This window comes from Eumetopias jubatus, unplaced genomic scaffold (assembly GCF_037043125.1).
Source record: "Eumetopias jubatus isolate StellerSeaLion01/CBP00866 unplaced genomic scaffold, mEumJub1_p1.0 scaffold_3, whole genome shotgun sequence".
NCBI lineage: Eukaryota > Metazoa > Chordata > Mammalia > Carnivora > Otariidae > Eumetopias > Eumetopias jubatus.
In genome coordinates, this window is record NW_028274809.1 from 66,343,340 (window position 1) to 66,360,961 (window position 17,622).

Here is a 17,622-nt window from a genome sequence, read left to right on the forward strand (position 1 = left end):
CATAAATATTAGATGTGTCTATCTTCTTAGAACCAGTTTCAGGACTATTTTTTAATTTGACTGAAACAGTTAAATCAAGGATTATATATTATAAAATGCTTGAAGTTTGTTGAATTCTTCTGCTCACCAGGTGTATCACAATAGTAGACAGATAATCACGATATCTTTGTCCTTAAAATTTAAATATATTTAGTTTTAAGGTGAAATGTCAAAGTGGGAATATTTATTATACAATATTTTAATTTTTCAGACGTCTAATTTCTTATCCTTCGTCTTTTGGTTAGACTCTTTGATAATATAGCTGTGTTTAGGTACACGTAATTGACTAAGATATAACCAAATTATCCTCTCATTCCAATTCATCTGACTTGAATAAAATTGTTACATATCAGGGAGCTGAAGATACTGATCTTTTCCTTTGCAGGATGTTGAAACATGGCAATCGGAAAAACTGAAGCTTAGTCATACCTAATCTAACTGCAGACAGCCCACAATAAGAAATGGAAAACATTCCTTTTAGGAAAAAAGGGTAACACTGTAAATAGAGATTGGGGGAAGACCTAGGGGCGAACCCAAGGAAAAAATGAGGCTCCATATTCAAAGTACTCCATATGCTCAGACTGGCATTAGTGAATGATGGCATTACAGCCTATCAGGGCTGGGTACGTCAAAGGTACTCAATAAATATTGTTTAAAAAATAATGAATGAATGACTTCTCCATAACAAAATGAAGGTGAGCTCTTGACACTGATGGGGAGAAGTCATCAGATAACAAATTCCAGTGAATCTTGGTTTGAAATGTTCCAGAGGATCCCTGTAACATCAACTATCACCCCTTTCATTTGGTGCAGCTCCTTAATACTAATATAGAAATAATGTCTTTTTATTGAAGTCAAATATTTGTGTATTTAAAGGTCAGGTTACTACTTTTTTATAAGTGCAACATGAAACTATTTTGTCTCTAGAAGACGTATAGCACAAGACTTAATCTTTTGAGGCAAAGATACTACTTTTGCCATCTCTGTGTCCCTAGTACCTATCACCAATGTTTGTGTTTAATAGATGTTTGTTGAGTAAATGAATAAATGACCAGTGCATGGACTCTTTTATTCTGCCAGTAACTACTTCTGACACCGCCTATCAAATACTTTTACATTCAAGGGAATACAAATAAAATCCCCACTTAGGTGCAGAGTAACACAAATCCTTTAAGATTCTGAATTGTGTAAATAGTGGCCAACAACTTTTAGAATTAGGAGTGTTGTCTCAACATCAGGTTCTCAATTATTCAGACCTAAAATCAGCCTACAACGAAAACTGTAGTTTAACTCTGGAGTTAGTAAACTAATACTGAATCATTCTGACAGTGTTTTCTTTCTTTTCACTCTTTATAGTTAGATCTGCAGTCCCATTGGTGAATGGAATCTTTTTAAGGAGAAGCAATCTCCTCCTTCTCCATCTTCCCTCTGATGTGGAACAGCAACCAATCTGGTGTCTATTTAGAGAAGGAAATGTGGCTTTAAATACCTTGTCATAAGTTATAGTGAGTCAGTAACTGGACTCTAGATCTTCTGTACCCTATTTTACCAGAACTTCCTAGAGAATTTTTTGATGATTCATAAGTAAAACCAACCTTTATCAGTATAAAATATTTAGTAGACGTGATATGTAGTTAAATGTTGTAGGTTCACGATAGTGCTTGTGATATTATTGATTCCCATGTTTTGTGACTATGAACTTAGTATTAGTTCAGTTTATATTCATATTCCTATATGTATTAATGTAGAGTAGAACTAAATATTCATTGGAATATTAAATGAACAAAAAGTTTACTTTAAACAATAATACCGAGATGTAGGCAAGAAACTGTGATTTATAAAATCTTTCTTGATAACATCAATCCATTGACTTTCTTAAAATTACATAAGAGGCAAATATCATAATATAAAATATGTCAAGTAAAAGTTAAAATGTGTAAAGAATCTATAAAAATCAAAGGAATCAAATTAAGACTATAAAACTCCAGCTTCAGATATGGTCATAATTATAATAAATCCTAACTATCACACAAATTCACCAAATAGAACTGTCAAATATACATCATTATATGGAACTTTAGAACTCATGCACTTGAAGAATTTTCAAATAAAGGTTGCTTGCAAATGCTCCAAACTAGGCATCATCCACTGCAAAATACCCCATGAGTAACAGACCAAAATATGAATTGGCTAGAAATAGAACCAGTTCTATACTTTGAAGTTCCACACTTGGCAAGTTTTATATTTCCCTTTGGTAAAATATAAATGTTTAGGTTCCCTTTTTATTTTTTGTGCTTATTTATTAGGAAATAAATGAACTAAATATTGTTAGAGTACCCTCGCCTAGTTAAATTTTAACAAAATATGATGTATTCTAATATCAGGATAGTAAAGAGATCAAACAGGAATAGCCAATTGTTACTTGCTATGAATAGCACTGGCAATAATTTATTTTCAGGTGGAATATTACATGAACATTTGTTTTAATGAAAATCTCATACTACAGGACTCTTCCTATTGAAAAGCTGCCAGATTCTTATTGGAATATTAAATGCTAATATTTGCTAAATGATCTAATAAATAAATATCAAGGCACATAATATCTCATTTTGTATTTTTAAACATTCTATCTCTTTTACTTTTCATGTCATTGATATATTACTATTAAACACTGACATGCCAAAGTAATAGTCTTTTTTTCAGAAAGTAAAGTATTTTTTAAAATAATTAATCACAGCAGAAAAAGGGAGAGAAAACATCATTTGTTATTTTTTTCATAGGCACACTTGTTTTTCATTATAAAACTGAGATACATTTTTAGGGGAAATATAATTATTGCAAAGATTGTATATAATATTATAAAGATTTTATATAATTTAGAAAAGAGGTATATTCTACTCTGACTCAATAAAAGGAGCTGGGATTTTAAAGAACGAAATAGCTTCAAATATAGATTAAATCAAATATTTCGTATCTAAATATTCTGACCCCCAAGAATGGCAATCCTTTGTTCCACATGGATCTTAATTCAAATTTATATTTAAGGAGCTCTGGGTTATTTTCCATGAAAAATCTTAACACTAGAACAATGAAAGTTATAATCTTGCTTGCTTTGGGATAAGCTTAAGGCCAAAGTGGCATATTAATACCAGAAAGGGACTGTTGGTGTTATGGTCTTAATAAGGAAGATGGCAAAATCAAACATATGACAAAAAGTATCATTAGTATTATACTACATTACCCAGAAACCATTTCTGTCTTTATAATGGATACATTACACAATTTTCAAACCATAAATTGGATTTGAAGTATCCATCTTGGCCCCGCAAAAGTAAGCCTTATATCATGTTGGCCTACTCCTCAGCAGATAGATAGTGCCCCAAAGACACACATGTTTAGTCCATTTTGTTCTTACATGAAGGATATTAAGAGCTTTTTTCTCCCTTAATCACTATCCTACTGGAAAACTTTCCTTCGAGGACTAAACATTCTCCAGGATAAAATCGTTAAGTGGGTTCTTACTGAATCCTTCCCACCAAAACCTTCTCTTACATCTTTTTCCCTCTTCCACCCCTTGTATTGGATTTAGTATACTCTTTTATGGAGCAGACAATGTTTCCTGAGGGAGGATAAGAGACATATTCAAGGACATTGAAAACTGTAATAATGTAAGAGTTAAGAATAAGTAAGTCAATTTAAACCAGTTTCTGCTTAGTTTGTGTTTCACCATATGTACTCCAATAAATGTCCGAAATAAACTGGTAGGTAATATATCTGATTATCACTTTCTTGGTATACCTGTTTATTCAAGAACTTGGAATATGGAATACTCAGAAAATAAGGAAATGAACCTTCCTTTTTTCCAAGAAACTGGGAAAAACAAGCTATTATCCTAAGGAGTCAAGTCCCACACTTTTCTGAAGAATTAATAAATTATAGGGAAAAAAATTCTCTCTAGTCCGTGTGTATACGTATTATCTGTGTTTCATTGCAAACGCTTAGATATCTTGGGTCCTATTGTATGTCATTCTTCAATATACAGGGCATTATCTTTCAAAAGTCTAGAGTGCCAGAGACTGAATATTTTGTTCCAAAGTATAAAAGAATACTATAAGAATGACATAATCATTGCTCCTTTCCAGAGAGCCAAATATGCTTATACTGGGGTTGTTTTACAGTTTTAATGGCAGAAGAGGAAACTGCACCTAAGTGACAAAGTATTTAATTAATATTTCTTAAGAAAATAATTCAATCGCACTGAGCAATTTGGTTAACACATTTGAGTACAAAACTATGATTTCAACATTAGGAAATGCAAAGGTCCACCAAATGGACCCCAAAGTGGGTTACACTCATTGCCATGATCAATGACAAGGGAGGTCCTTTCATTTAAAAACACTGAAGGACCTCACAAGGATTCTCTTCCTATATAGGAGTTTGTAGTGCATGATATATTTAAATAATATTCTTCAGGAGAAAGTTTCCCAGCAGGTCTGGATGAAATAAGGAAAAACAAAACCACAAAGGACAGAGGAACAACCAAGTAAAGAAGGTGGATTCCAGATCTATTTTCCCACCTAAAAGACCATTATCTAATTTTTTTTGGTATACAAAAAGCATTTTTTCCCCTTTTCTTTCAGTCTTAGGAGTTTTAGGGGTAGATATCAACAGAATTTCCAAGGTATTCATATTCTAAATGTAAAATACTTTTGGTCAATTGCTGAATAAAACAATGTCATTTTCTCTGTAATGAAGCAGATAAAAATTGTACCCATGCTGCTAGCAGCCAAAATATAAACATTCCAATTCATTTACATTATTATCACATTAAAATACCCTTTAAACAGTTTGCACATGAATAAGGGATTACTTTGTTTTTCAGATTACCTTTCAGAAAAACTTAATATGACAGTGAACAAAAAATTACCAACAAAGTACACCCATTGGGGTTATATTAAAAAAACAAAACAAAACAGGGGTGAGAAAGCTTTTCTGCAAGTTTTTCAAAGAGCACCTACATTTCTCCTTTAAGCCCTTAGCATGTTCAAAACTCTGTAGCATTAAATGGAAATTAAATAATCCATAAAGGCATGCACTTTTATTTTTCAGTGAATATAATTTCTATTAAAATCTATGAAAGAAGATTAGCAACTATATCATTGTTTCAAAAACTTAGGGTTGCCAGACTTGCCTGACCATGCTTTATATGACTCAGCATAAGAGCAGCTGTGCATATTTTTATTTTACTGCCAATGGATGGGCAAGGAATGTAGCTGAGTAACATGCAGGCCACTCAAAATTCATTTAGAAACTGATTATATTTATATATGTACAACTTGCTTGGGTAACCTGGGTAAAAGTGGTGGCACGAGCCTCTGGCTGGTTAAAAAACACCAGAGCTGCACTCTTGATGGCTCCAGCTTGATTTTACCCCTGTGAGAAGTAAGAATGGTAAGCAGTGAAGGTCACCATATTGTACTAGTAAATTTCACTTTGAAAAATAATCATTCAAGCATGTTTTCAACATTATTAAAACTCTAAAAGAGAAATCATTCAAAATTGCAAACTATAAAAGGAATTACATTAAATATAGTCAAATAATGTTGAGTTAAAGCATACATGATTATAACATGGTAAGCTCTAGAGAATCCACAGAAAGGTATCAAAGAATCACACAACTTTGTCAAAGACATAGAGGATTTAGTTCAAACACCCAAACAACCTCCGAGTCCACTTGGTTAGTCTGTCCTATAAAAAGGGATTTTCAGGCATTCCAAAAATTTTAAAGTGCCATATTTTTTCCTTTAATTAAAAATTATTTAGAAAAGAATATCAATAACCTTCATACCATTTCTTACTACTCTACATGTGATATTTAACAGCACAACCCCATCCCATCAGTTTAAAAAAATGAACAGACAAAAATAACTAGAAGACAGAACACTAAACAGATATTTCAGGTAGGAATATTTGGAATTCTTGGATAATTCTCTCAAATCTCTTTTGTTTTCTAGTATAGAGCTACTAGGTAAAATACCAAATGATTAAAACCTGCACATTTCTCTTCCTAGATTATTGCCCTAATTTTTTATGAGTTTATATTTAGGAAGTTTGATATCAAGATATACTTGAAAATTTCTCCAAATAATAAATTTTAGCAACCAGGTAACAATCTCTATGTGAGAACGAATCTAAAGGACTCCACAGCCAAAGCAATAAAATAATTCTATTTCCAACGGGCAGATCAGTTCTCTGCCTCCAATTCCAAAGTAATGACTTTGCATATGTTATTTTGGAGTACTAAATTGAAAAACAAAACAAATGAAAAAGCTTAATGGTAACTAGAAAGAGAGTCTGGATTTTCCTACTATAAGCCCCACCTGACAGGACATTTCAAATATAAGGATTTGAGGTGAGGCAAAAACACATGCAGTTTTGGAGAAGCCTGAGGCTTTAAAATTTCTGAAAATTAAAAAGACCGGATGTCAAGTTAACTACACCTCAAAAGATACTCAAACTTAGCCAAAGGTTTAAACTGACTGATGCTTTTAACATTTGATTCTTCATAATTTATTCTTGGTTTATATGAAATACTCTAAAATTAAGCATACATAAAAAGAAAAATTGAAAAAAAAAGAAAAATTGACTTCCCTTACAGTAAATATTTGCTATTTGGTATAATGTCAGGATAACAAGAGGGGAATATATAGTAAAATCTAATGACCCAATTCTATTTTCTAAATGCTGGCTTCAATTTCTAGTAATATACTATAGGAACAATTAGTCCCCACCCTTTCCTTCAGCATAGCCCAACCAACTACGCTTATCCAAAATTTTATTAACCATATATTAAGATATTATTAAATTTTAAAATAATGGCCTTATTAGTAAACATTTGAGTTCAACTAGTTACAGCAATTCGTTGCCTCAGGCTATAAAGTTTTATAATTTTCCCCTTGAATCACATCACTTATTTTGTGAAACTAATAACTATGGCCTTGTTATTTACCTGTTAATTTTAACACCTATATTTAAACTTTTTCTGGAGTGCCTGAGTGGCTCAGTCGGTTAAGCGACTGCCTTTGGCTCAGGTCACGATCCCAGGGTCTTGGGATCGAGCCTCACATCGGGCTCCCTGCTCAGCGGGGAGTCTGCTTCTCCCTCTTCCCCTGCTCATGCTTTCTCTCATTCACTCTCTCTCTTTCAAATAAATAAAATATGTTAAAAAAAGAAGAAGAAGATAGCAGGAGGGGAAGAATGAAGCGGGGGAAATCGGAAGGGGAGACGAACCATGAGAGACTATGGACTCTAAGAAACAAACTGAGGGTTTTAGAGGGGAGGCGGGTGGGGGAATGGGTTAGCCTGGTGATGGGTATTAAGGAGGGCACGTTCTGCATGGAGCCCTGGGTGTTATACGCAAACAATGAATCATGGAACACTACATCAAAAACTAATGATGTAATGTATGGTGATTAACATAACATAATAAAAATAAATAAATAAATAAACTTTCTCTGGATTTCATGTTTAACATCTACTTCTACCTAATCACAGAATTAACAATACTTATCTTAAAACAAGAAAGAATGAAAAATAGCATATTCTTCAGTAATTTTAGGTAATCAACATGGGAATACTGACTGAAACAGCTAAGGTTTCCTTCATAGAAATATATTTTTGTTCATAATTTTATTAACTAATGTCCAATTTTTGTGACTGTTACACTACTTAAATTTTATCCTTCAGTGCCTCAAGCTCCCCAGTCCTCTGTCTTTCTTAGAATGAAAATAGTATTGGAGGTCTTTCTCTTCCTGTCAACCAATTCAAAAGACAAGAAAGGATGAATCTTTGCCTTTGGCTGTTATTTTTATTTGCTTATGCAAGCTTTAATCACTGGGAATTCTGTTTTCATTTTTGTATGGTTAAACAATTCAACACTAAGGGTTTAAATTCTTTCTTCTCTTTATCCCCAACTCTGTGCTTATTAACCTAGAAACAAATTAAAAGCATACTGTGGTACTCATACTTTTCTAGTAAATCAAAGAATACTTTAAACTGCCGAGACTGGTACTGTAGTTGATAAACTCAGAATTTTACATATTCTAACATATCAAGTCTTGTTTGTGTAGACAGCATGGTCTGGGTTCAGTAGGGTTACACATTTTCAGCATGAGTCATTACTACCTTCATTTCCTTAAAAAAATTATTTACTTCAGAAATATGAAACTATATGTAAGTATCAAGCCAATATCCCAGATTTTTCATGAATAAAAATGCCTGTGCAAACTAAATAAGATCACATTTTATGAAGTATTTCATAAAAGCCAAGTGATAGGGGCACCTGGGTGGCTCAGTCTTCAAGCGTCTGCCTTCAGCTCAGGTCACGATCCCAGGGTCCTGGGATCGAGCCCCACATTGGGCTCCCTGCTCGGCGGGAAGCCTGCTTCTCCCTCTCCCACTTCCCCTGCTTGTGTTCCCTCTCTTGCTATGTCTCTGTCTGTCAAATAAATAAATAAAATCTTAAAAAAAAAAAAAAGCCAAGTGAGAATTGGAACTGCCCTCTCACCAAGTATTTTTCTAGTACGTACAAAAAACCACCATTGTGGGAGAATTAAAAGGAAGAAAATGAACAAACTGAAGCATTTTCACAAATCTCAAATTATTTTCAGATAATTAAATTCATATTAATCTGAATATTAATATTATCAATAATTCAAAATGGCGAATATTTGAAAAAATGAGTCAGCATATCAAATATCTGGCTACATTTTCATCTGTCGTTAATTTATCTACCACCAATTTTGCCATAGAAAGTGTGTCAATAGATACTTTCTATTTTCTTACAGAGATAAAACATAACTTTAATGTGGACTCCTAGTTTAAAGCATACGTGATGTTAAACTATCTTATTTAAAAATTCCTACCTCTTTGCTTTCCTCCATATCTGACTCGCTGCTAAATTCTTCAGTGTTTAAATTTTCAAAGTCAGACTCTCCGACAGCAATTGGTACAGTCACAGTGAGGCTGGGGTTGTTGATGAATGACATGTAATCGCTTTCATCCACAACGTATTTTTCCACACTGCTGCCTATGCCACTGGTGGTCCCATTCCCATCTTTGAGATAATTGAGATCTTTGCCTATTTCTATAGTGGTGTGGTTGGAAATACAGCTGTCTTTTTTGTTATTCAGATCTTCAAGAGGTTTAATTTCATCTAAGGCTTTCTGCTTTCTAACAAAGGCTTTCTGAATAAATTCACGTAGTTTTCTTTTAACATAATCGATTCCCTTCTGCATTCTTCCCACGGCAATCTGGAGATTGTTCATTTCATTATCATCGTCAGTGGCGGCGAGGTTGTCGGAACTGAATGAACTCAGGAGCAAGGCCAGGAAGAGGTTCAGAACCTACACACAGTAGGAAAATAGGTGATGAAAATGGTGAGCGCTGTGAAGTGTGCAAGACTGCTGAGTCACAGTCCTGTACCTCTGAAACAAATAATACATTAGATGTTAGAAAAGAAAAAAAGAAGAAGAAGAAGATAGCAGGAAGGGAAAAATGAAGGGGGGGAAATCGGAGGGGGAGACGAACCATCAGAGACTACCGACTCTGAGAAACAAACTGAGGGTTCTAGAGGGGAGGCGGGTGGGGGGATGGGTTAGCCTGGTGATGAGTAGTAAAGAGGGCACGTACTGAATGGAGCACTGAGTGTTATACGCAAACAATGAATCATGGAACACTACATCAAAAACTAATGATGTAATGTATGGTGATTAACATAATAAAAAAATAATTCCACTATCAATATATACATCTATTAAAAAATAAAATGTTAAAAACAAAAACAACATGGACTTGTATATGCTATGATTGTCTTGGTCTTAATTCAATAAAAACATACAAATCCACTCAAAAAAAAAAGAAAACATTGCATTGTTTCAGTTGCTCTTAAGTATAAATTTTCCAAGATCGCTCTTATACCTCATTTTTTTACCAATAGATACTCCTTTTAGTTTGTGATAAACTATCCTGAAAAAAAATTAATGAAATAAATACCTGTCCAATATCAAGTAATACTATTAACACTATTTCCTTTTTAGTCATTACAAAATTACTGAAACCACTACTATGTGAAACTTCTAAATTAAGTTCAGTTCCAAAAGAGAAATCTTAGTTATCTAGATAACTATAACAGTGAACAAAGAAAAAGAAGTTTTATTTGGGATGCTAAGTATTTTCCCCATGTAACTTGGATTTTCCAGGACACTGATAATTTATTTTAACTTTATTCCTAAAAGCAAAGATAATTGTAATACATTTAAACATGATTTTGTTTTATGTATTTTTACCAATTTTTGCACCAGACAACTTACCAAATTAGAAAAAAAAAATATGCCTATTGTTAGACCAAAAGTCACAGTCTTTGGTTCAGAAAAGCATGGCCACTAGATCTATACAATGGCTGGAAATATCTATAAAAAATGTTATTATACAATAACCATGATGTTAATATTGAGTTAAAGATTGTGGAATCAAGATATTGCCATGGACAAAAATCACTAATTAGTCTGTAACTTGAGTCTCCAAAAATAGGCCACTGGTATGAGCGAGTGAAAAGATTAGTGACTATAAACCCATTGTATGTACTCAAAAGATGTAATTTACTAATGAATCAGGTACTCAGATGGGCACAAGACCAAGTTGCATAATATTTTTCAGGATTTGATTGATAATTTTATGAGTCTCTGATTATTGAAGCATATAGAATCACAGAAGGATATAGTAGTAAAGGGAGCCAAAGACAAAATGTAAGTAATAAAGACGAGTCCTAGAAAAGACTTTAAGTAAAACTCCAATGAAAAGGATGTTGCTTTCTTACCACATTCTATCTTTCCAATAAGCTAATAAGGCCTAAAGCTCCTTTGTTTAGCCAGTTACAAGTTAGTCTAACAAATGGTAATAGGAAATGTAAAAATGTGTAAGATCCAGTAAGGACTTCACATAATCTGTGAGTCTATATTGACATTTCTCAATTGCTATACCATGGCTGCTCGTATTCATACTAAGGCTTACTCCTTTACCAATAAAATTATATTTTATTGTGATTTGCCTTTGAATTTATTATTTGGATGAAAAATAGATGAAAAGAAAAAATTAAATGCTACATTTTGTTGTTTATCCATAATGAAACTGAATTTTGGTGTCAAAGTTGTTTTCTAGATTTGATTTCTGAAAGTTATTAATGAACTGTCTTTGTCTATTAGGAAATTTTTCTTGATATGTATCAATCGACCCTCCCAGAGTGAGATACAACTTATACTTCCTCTTTGAAGTACTGAGGCAAGGACTCTATTTCTAAGTGTGTCATTTACTGTTATAGCTGTATGGCCCGCTCCCCTTTCTTGTTAGAATGAGTGTGGGGCAGTCTGTGGCCCCGTCTCTGTCTTGTCTGTGGACCAGTCATGGCAGTGATTACTGACACTTCTTGTGGTGGAGCACCGTCAGAAGTTTATGGGAGTTCAAAAGGGGTTATGTCAGCTTGCCTTTGGGGGACCTTTCTCTCTTCAGTGAGGATGAAAAAGAAAAATTATAGGAGGCAGTGCACAAAGTCCATTCAACCTTGTTTAAGCATATGTAATATGAACACATTTCCTTACTGGTGGTAAAAATGACAGATATTATTACTACCTTACCTACTCCAGAAATAATATCCAGGATATCCCAAAAGGGGGAACTTTTTAAGCTAATAGTCAAAAGAGAAAGGAGAGCCTTTAATTTTTTCCTTAAAGGTACAGAATTTCAGTGTATGCATGTAGAAGGAAAGGATTATTTTACAGACTATATCTCTTTAATCATATACAGTAATCCAAATTTTTTTAAAAAAGATTTTATTTATTTGAGAGAGATAGAGCGCACAAGAAGGGGGATGGGCAGAAAGAGAGGGAGAAGCAGACTCCCTGCTGAGAAGGGACCCTGAAGTGGGGGGAGGGGCTCAATCCCAGGACCCTGGGATCATGACCTGAGCTGAATGCAGACACTTAACCGACTGAGCCATACAAGTACCCTAGAGTAATCCAAATTTATATTAAATGTCATCCATAGGTATCGATGCTTCTGAAATTCTCTTTTCAATTTGAATCTTCTGTAAAATTACGTCAGATTTGTCTTATTTCTGCAAATTAATAGATTATATGGAATATGTTGAATTTTTTTCTCTTTAAATCCATTTTGCATTTTCCACTTGCTCATTGTTAGCTTCCTAATAAAAACCCATCTGTAGCTCTGAATTGCCTACAAAAAAATCCAATTTTGTTATGCACAATTGGCCTTTTCATAAATTAAACTCTACACAGTCTAAGCCTACACTTAAATTTCTACTACTCCGACTATGGATTCCCTGCTGCAGTTTGATCTGTTCATTCATTGTTGTCATAAAGGATTCTGTTCTTTGCCTTTTCTTCTTTTCTTCCAATATATGACAAATATATATGTATATATACATAAAATCAAACCAGATCTATAATACAAGCCTGTGACTTTTTGTTTCTGCTCTGTGTATCTCTCCCCAGGACTATTTCTTCCTGTTCTACGCAATCCTGTACTTCCCTGAAAGCAAGCAAATTGTATTGGGGTTGGCGGTGGCTATAAAATATATCTACAAATTATTTGTTACTCCTCCATTCAAAAGTTAAAGCCTAATTCCTTCTTAAGTGTGAGTTTTTCTTAGTGACTAGCTCTGATGAATACAATATGGCAGAAGGGACAGTGTAGGACCCAAGATTAGAACACAAACAAAGCCTTCTCCTTGCCTTCTCTCTCCTGTCACCTGTCTAGGAGAAGCCCAATGCAGGTCCTAAAGACAGTCAACAATCCTGTGGAGAGGTCCATGTGGAGAGGAACTGAGGCCTTGTGCCAACAGCCAACAGGTAACTGGGACTTCCTGTCAAAAGCTACGAGAAGGAGGCTTCTTGGAAGCTGACCTTCCAGCTTCAGTCAAGATAACTGGGGCTCTAGCCAACAACTTGATAACGACCTTATGACAAACCTGAGCCAGTACCACCCAGTTAAGCTGCTACCAAATTTATGATCCACAGAAACTAGAGATAATAAATATTTGTTGTTTTAAGTCACTGTTCACACTTCTGGATTGCACAGTGCTCATGTTTCTTGTTACTTCAAAAATAGGTCTGCATTATCTAAGCTAATATTGAAGAGGCTGAAATCTGCAAATGAATTGATTACCTTTTGCCTTTTTTCCTCTCCCTGTTTTCTTCCTTTGGGGGAATTGGAGGTTACTTTTATGTGAAAGGAAATTAAGTCTATAAATTACATATTTTAAAATATGGTTATGTCAGTCCTTGTTCTAGTCCACTGGATTGGAACTTAATCAATCCACTCAGAATAATTACTTAATATGTAAAGTATAAGAACCTGATCCCCCTCATTGAGTCTATTGTCTTCTCTTCCCCATCCACTGGGTCTACTATTGCTTGGCTTGTGACAGTCTACTTTTCTTCTGACCAAGCTAAATCTTACATCTTAATTAAAGATAATTCAGGTTCAAACTCCTTGACAAAACCTGCCTTGATTATCTTTGCCAAAGCAATGTTTCCACTTTGTGAACTTGACATATAGCACTTTGTTTTTACATTTTTGACACATATTAGATACTTCTATCTTTACTCCTGTTTGAGTAAGTCATATCATGGTGTGTATATATATATATATATATATATAGATACATATATGTATCTTCTTATCACCTTTTCCATGCCTCCAGGACTCAGTAAAGATGTATTGGGAATGGTTCATTTGACATAGACATGATAATAAGTGATTCTTGAGTCAGTGTTACTTGCTGATACTGTAGTTCCTAGGCACCAAATAACTCATGTGCTTTTAACGGATTGAGATGATCGTTAATTTTTTTTTAACTCCAATTTGCAGGAAACCCAAATCTGAAAGATCTTCAAGTGATACAATTGTTGATACTTAAAAATAAAGTGAGTGATTATTCTTAGTAACACATCCATGCTTTAATACAAGAACTAAAAGATAAAAGCCAGAAATGGCCCTCTCCACGGAATAGTAAGAAGTATAGTGATGAAGAACAACTCTGGTTCAAACGGTATTTTAACAGTTTGTTATATGCTATATGTTATATGTTATATGTCAATTATATAAAACTGGAAAAAATAAAAATAAACAATAAAATATTTTTTAAAAAGTTTATGTGGGTCTCAATGGTCTAAACTATATGTGGCTCCTGCAATACTGAATAATTAAGCATTGATTTTAAAAAAGCCAAAAACATATAAAACATTCCTCAGTTGAACATACTTTTTAATGGTTACATTTCTTTTACTAAAAATAAGGAAAATGTTTTTACTACATACCACCAGGTTTCCAATGACCATGACCATCATGAAGACAGTAAGGCACATGGTTTGGCCAGCAACCTCCATACAGTCCCACATGGTCTCTATCCACTCTCCACACAGCACGCGGAACACAATCAGGAAGGAGTGGAAGAAGTCATGCATGTGCCAGCGTGGAAGCTCACAATCATTGGAGATCTTGCAGACACATTCTTTGTAGCTCTTACCAAAGAGCTGCATGCCGACCACGGCAAAAATGAAGACGATGATGGCCAGCACCAAGGTGAGGTTACCAAGAGCCCCTACTGAGTTGCCAATGATCTTTATCAGCATATTCAGGGTGGGCCAGGATTTTGCCAATTTGAAAACTCGGAGCTGGAAACAAAAGTGAGATGGCTATTAGTGCCCTGCCCTCTAAAGAATCTGTAAATTTATTTACAGGGAAAATCTATGGCATAATTGTCTCAATTATAGGGTGTTGGATTATTTGCATGTCAAACTATTATCTAGCAAATGTATCAGTTATTTAATACCATGGGTTATTTTTCATTCTAAAATAGTCTATTTTATAAATAAAACAAATATACAGTTCTTATTGGCATTTTAATGATAAGATATACTAAAATTTCCAGAATCTTACATAAGTAAATGTAAGATTTTTTTTTGTTGTTTTCCATAGGGAACTGATAGAGCTAAGATTAACGGTGATTAATTGGCAGAGACTGATTCACAGAAGCTGAGGCTGTCATTATTTAAAAGCTCAAAGTGGATACATTCTTTAGTGTACTTGAGATGCATAAGTACAGATAAAATTAACACAAATTATGTAAGTTACAAGAGAAAAAACTAATTTCTTAAATCTTTAGATTGCTTTAATCTTGCTATATCATAAGTTTGCTGTAACATCAAGCTCTATTTTAAAGGAGATTTATTACACCAGACTCCCCCCTGCCCTTGTTTGCATTTTCATTTTCTGTTAATCATGGTTAACCATGGTCAACCACAGTCTGGAAGCAGATGATGCTTTTTCCTCCTTCTTAATAGTGGCCTAACACTATGTCACAAGGCCTATGTCATTTACCTCACTTTATCTCAACACATAAGCATTTTATCATCTCATATCATCACTAGAAGAAGGGTGAGTACAATACAATAAGATATTTTGAGAAAGAGACCACATTCAGATAACTTTTACTAAGAGCATATTGTTGTAATTGTTCTATTTTATTATTACTTATTATTGTTAATCTCTTACTGCGCCTAATTTATAAATTAAATTTTATCACAGATGTGTATGTATAGGGAAGAACAGTATATATAGGGTTCAGTACTATCCACAGTTTCATCCACTGGGGGTCATGAAACATATTCCCACAGATAAGGGGGAGGGGACTACTGCAACTACTGTATTCGAATAAGAAATACTTGGACTCAAGTAAAAAGCTGTATTTTGTCAACTCTTATGTGTCTTCAGTGACTTAATCAATCAATTCATTATAGTGTGTAAATGGCTTGCCACCACTGTACTTGATGTGTCAGTTGTATGAGCTCATGGAGTCCTCTAAGGTACCATTTACATTTCAACTGCAGCAGCATTTTATTTCTGATGCTTCAGTAAATGTCAGGCCAAGAGTAGTGCATTATTTAATGGCATCTAAGTGACCCAAAGGAGTGGTTATGCACCAAAATGTTTAATTTATTCCCAGAGAATAATTAATGCAAAAGAGCCTACAGACTAAGCAAAACGCTAATGCTAATATGCTTCCTATTTCCCCAAATTGCATCACATCATCACAAAGATTTACTAAACATTTTTTAAGTAGTTGCCCATATTTTTTGTTATATAATCATTTCTAATTTTTGCTCTATTTTTTGCATCCTTCTAGCTTCAAATTAGATTCACAGCTATCCATGACAACTAGGGAAGGAAATCATAGCTCTAAGGATCTCAACTCAAATTTCATCTTTGAAGGTGGTACGGGAAATTCTAAATAAACTTCACAGCAAAGTCTTGAATCTAATCATGATTAATATGTTACCGATAGGAACCTGTCTTTAGTAACTATCTACCACCTCTGTTAATTGAAAATAAATCACAAAAAGAGCCAACTCAAAGTAACAGCATGATAAAACATATCACACTTTAAATGGACATATGTCAACTGATATTTTGTCTCTTAATTTTAAAAGATTCATGAACTGATGAATATAAAGATCAAATAAAAGACTCCTTCTTTAAAATTAACAAAACATAATATAGGCAAGTCTGCTTAGGACTAGATCTGGTGACTTCCAAGCTGGCTGAAGGGGCAAATGTGTGGGGAACTCCACCTTCTGCCCTTGCACACTCTACCCAGTCTCAAGTCTTGACTTCTATGGGGGCAAAGTGGGCAACTCCATAATTCTTGAGCCTCTGAGAGAAAGGTGAGCTCATCCTAAGTCTCAAAGTCTTATGCACAGTTAAGCACGCTTCACATAACTGAAAGATGAATATTGTGTTCTTTAGTTGTATTTGGATTTATATATGAATCCTTTTTTCTCCCTTGCTATTAGCCCTGCCATTTAATTACTAAAGACAGAACAGTTGGTTGTTCATTTGAATAAACTTCATCTATCTGTTAAAGCTATGATGAAGAACAAATTATCAGCCGGTTGTAGAGGAATCCGGTTTGCTTTCAGATATATTCAAATAATATTTAACTATGGGAAATCTTATAATTCTTATTCTTACTAGATAAGAGAGAAGTCTGATTAAATTAATTATAAAAACATTATGGATACTCCCAGTTAATTTACCAGCCGAAATGATCGGAGAACTGACAATCCTTCGACATTTGCCAAACCAAGTTCCATCAAACTAAGGCTCACGATTAAACCATCAAAAATATTCCAGCCTTCTTGAAAGTAATAATATGGATCCATGGCTATTATCTTGAGAAACATTTCTGCTGTGAAGATCCCAGTGAAGACCTAAGTGAGAAATGTTATTACACAAGTGAATACTCTTGAAAACATAAATAATTATTGAGCAATTTAACTTAGTCCCAACAAACCACAGTTAAATTACAAATTTTAAAAATTGGTTTAGGTCCAGCAAATCAGTAACCTCAAATGGTTTGTACTCAAATCAATATTTAATTGTTTACTATATTTAAGGTTTATTAAGTGATGAGGAGTACATGAAGTAAGACCATAAAATTAATATTGT

General features: G+C 34.0%; 1 protein-coding gene across 7 annotated transcripts in view; it reads right to left on the reverse strand.

The window, feature by feature from the left end:
* LOC114223147 (sodium channel protein type 2 subunit alpha) overlaps positions 1 to 17,622 on the reverse strand; it is an 81,101-nt gene that overhangs the window by 25,839 nt on the left and 37,640 nt on the right. For all 7 annotated transcript variants that reach the window (XM_028121951.1, XM_088022137.1, XM_028121924.1 and 4 more), the window contains exons 14-16: positions 17,211 to 17,384; positions 14,433 to 14,789; positions 8,964 to 9,443 (exon numbers count right to left, since the gene is read on the reverse strand). In XM_028121951.1, the coding sequence (XP_027977752.1) occupies positions 8,964 to 9,443; positions 14,433 to 14,789; positions 17,211 to 17,384 (1,011 nt within the window). The remainder of the gene's footprint in view (positions 1 to 8,963; positions 9,444 to 14,432; positions 14,790 to 17,210; positions 17,385 to 17,622) is intronic.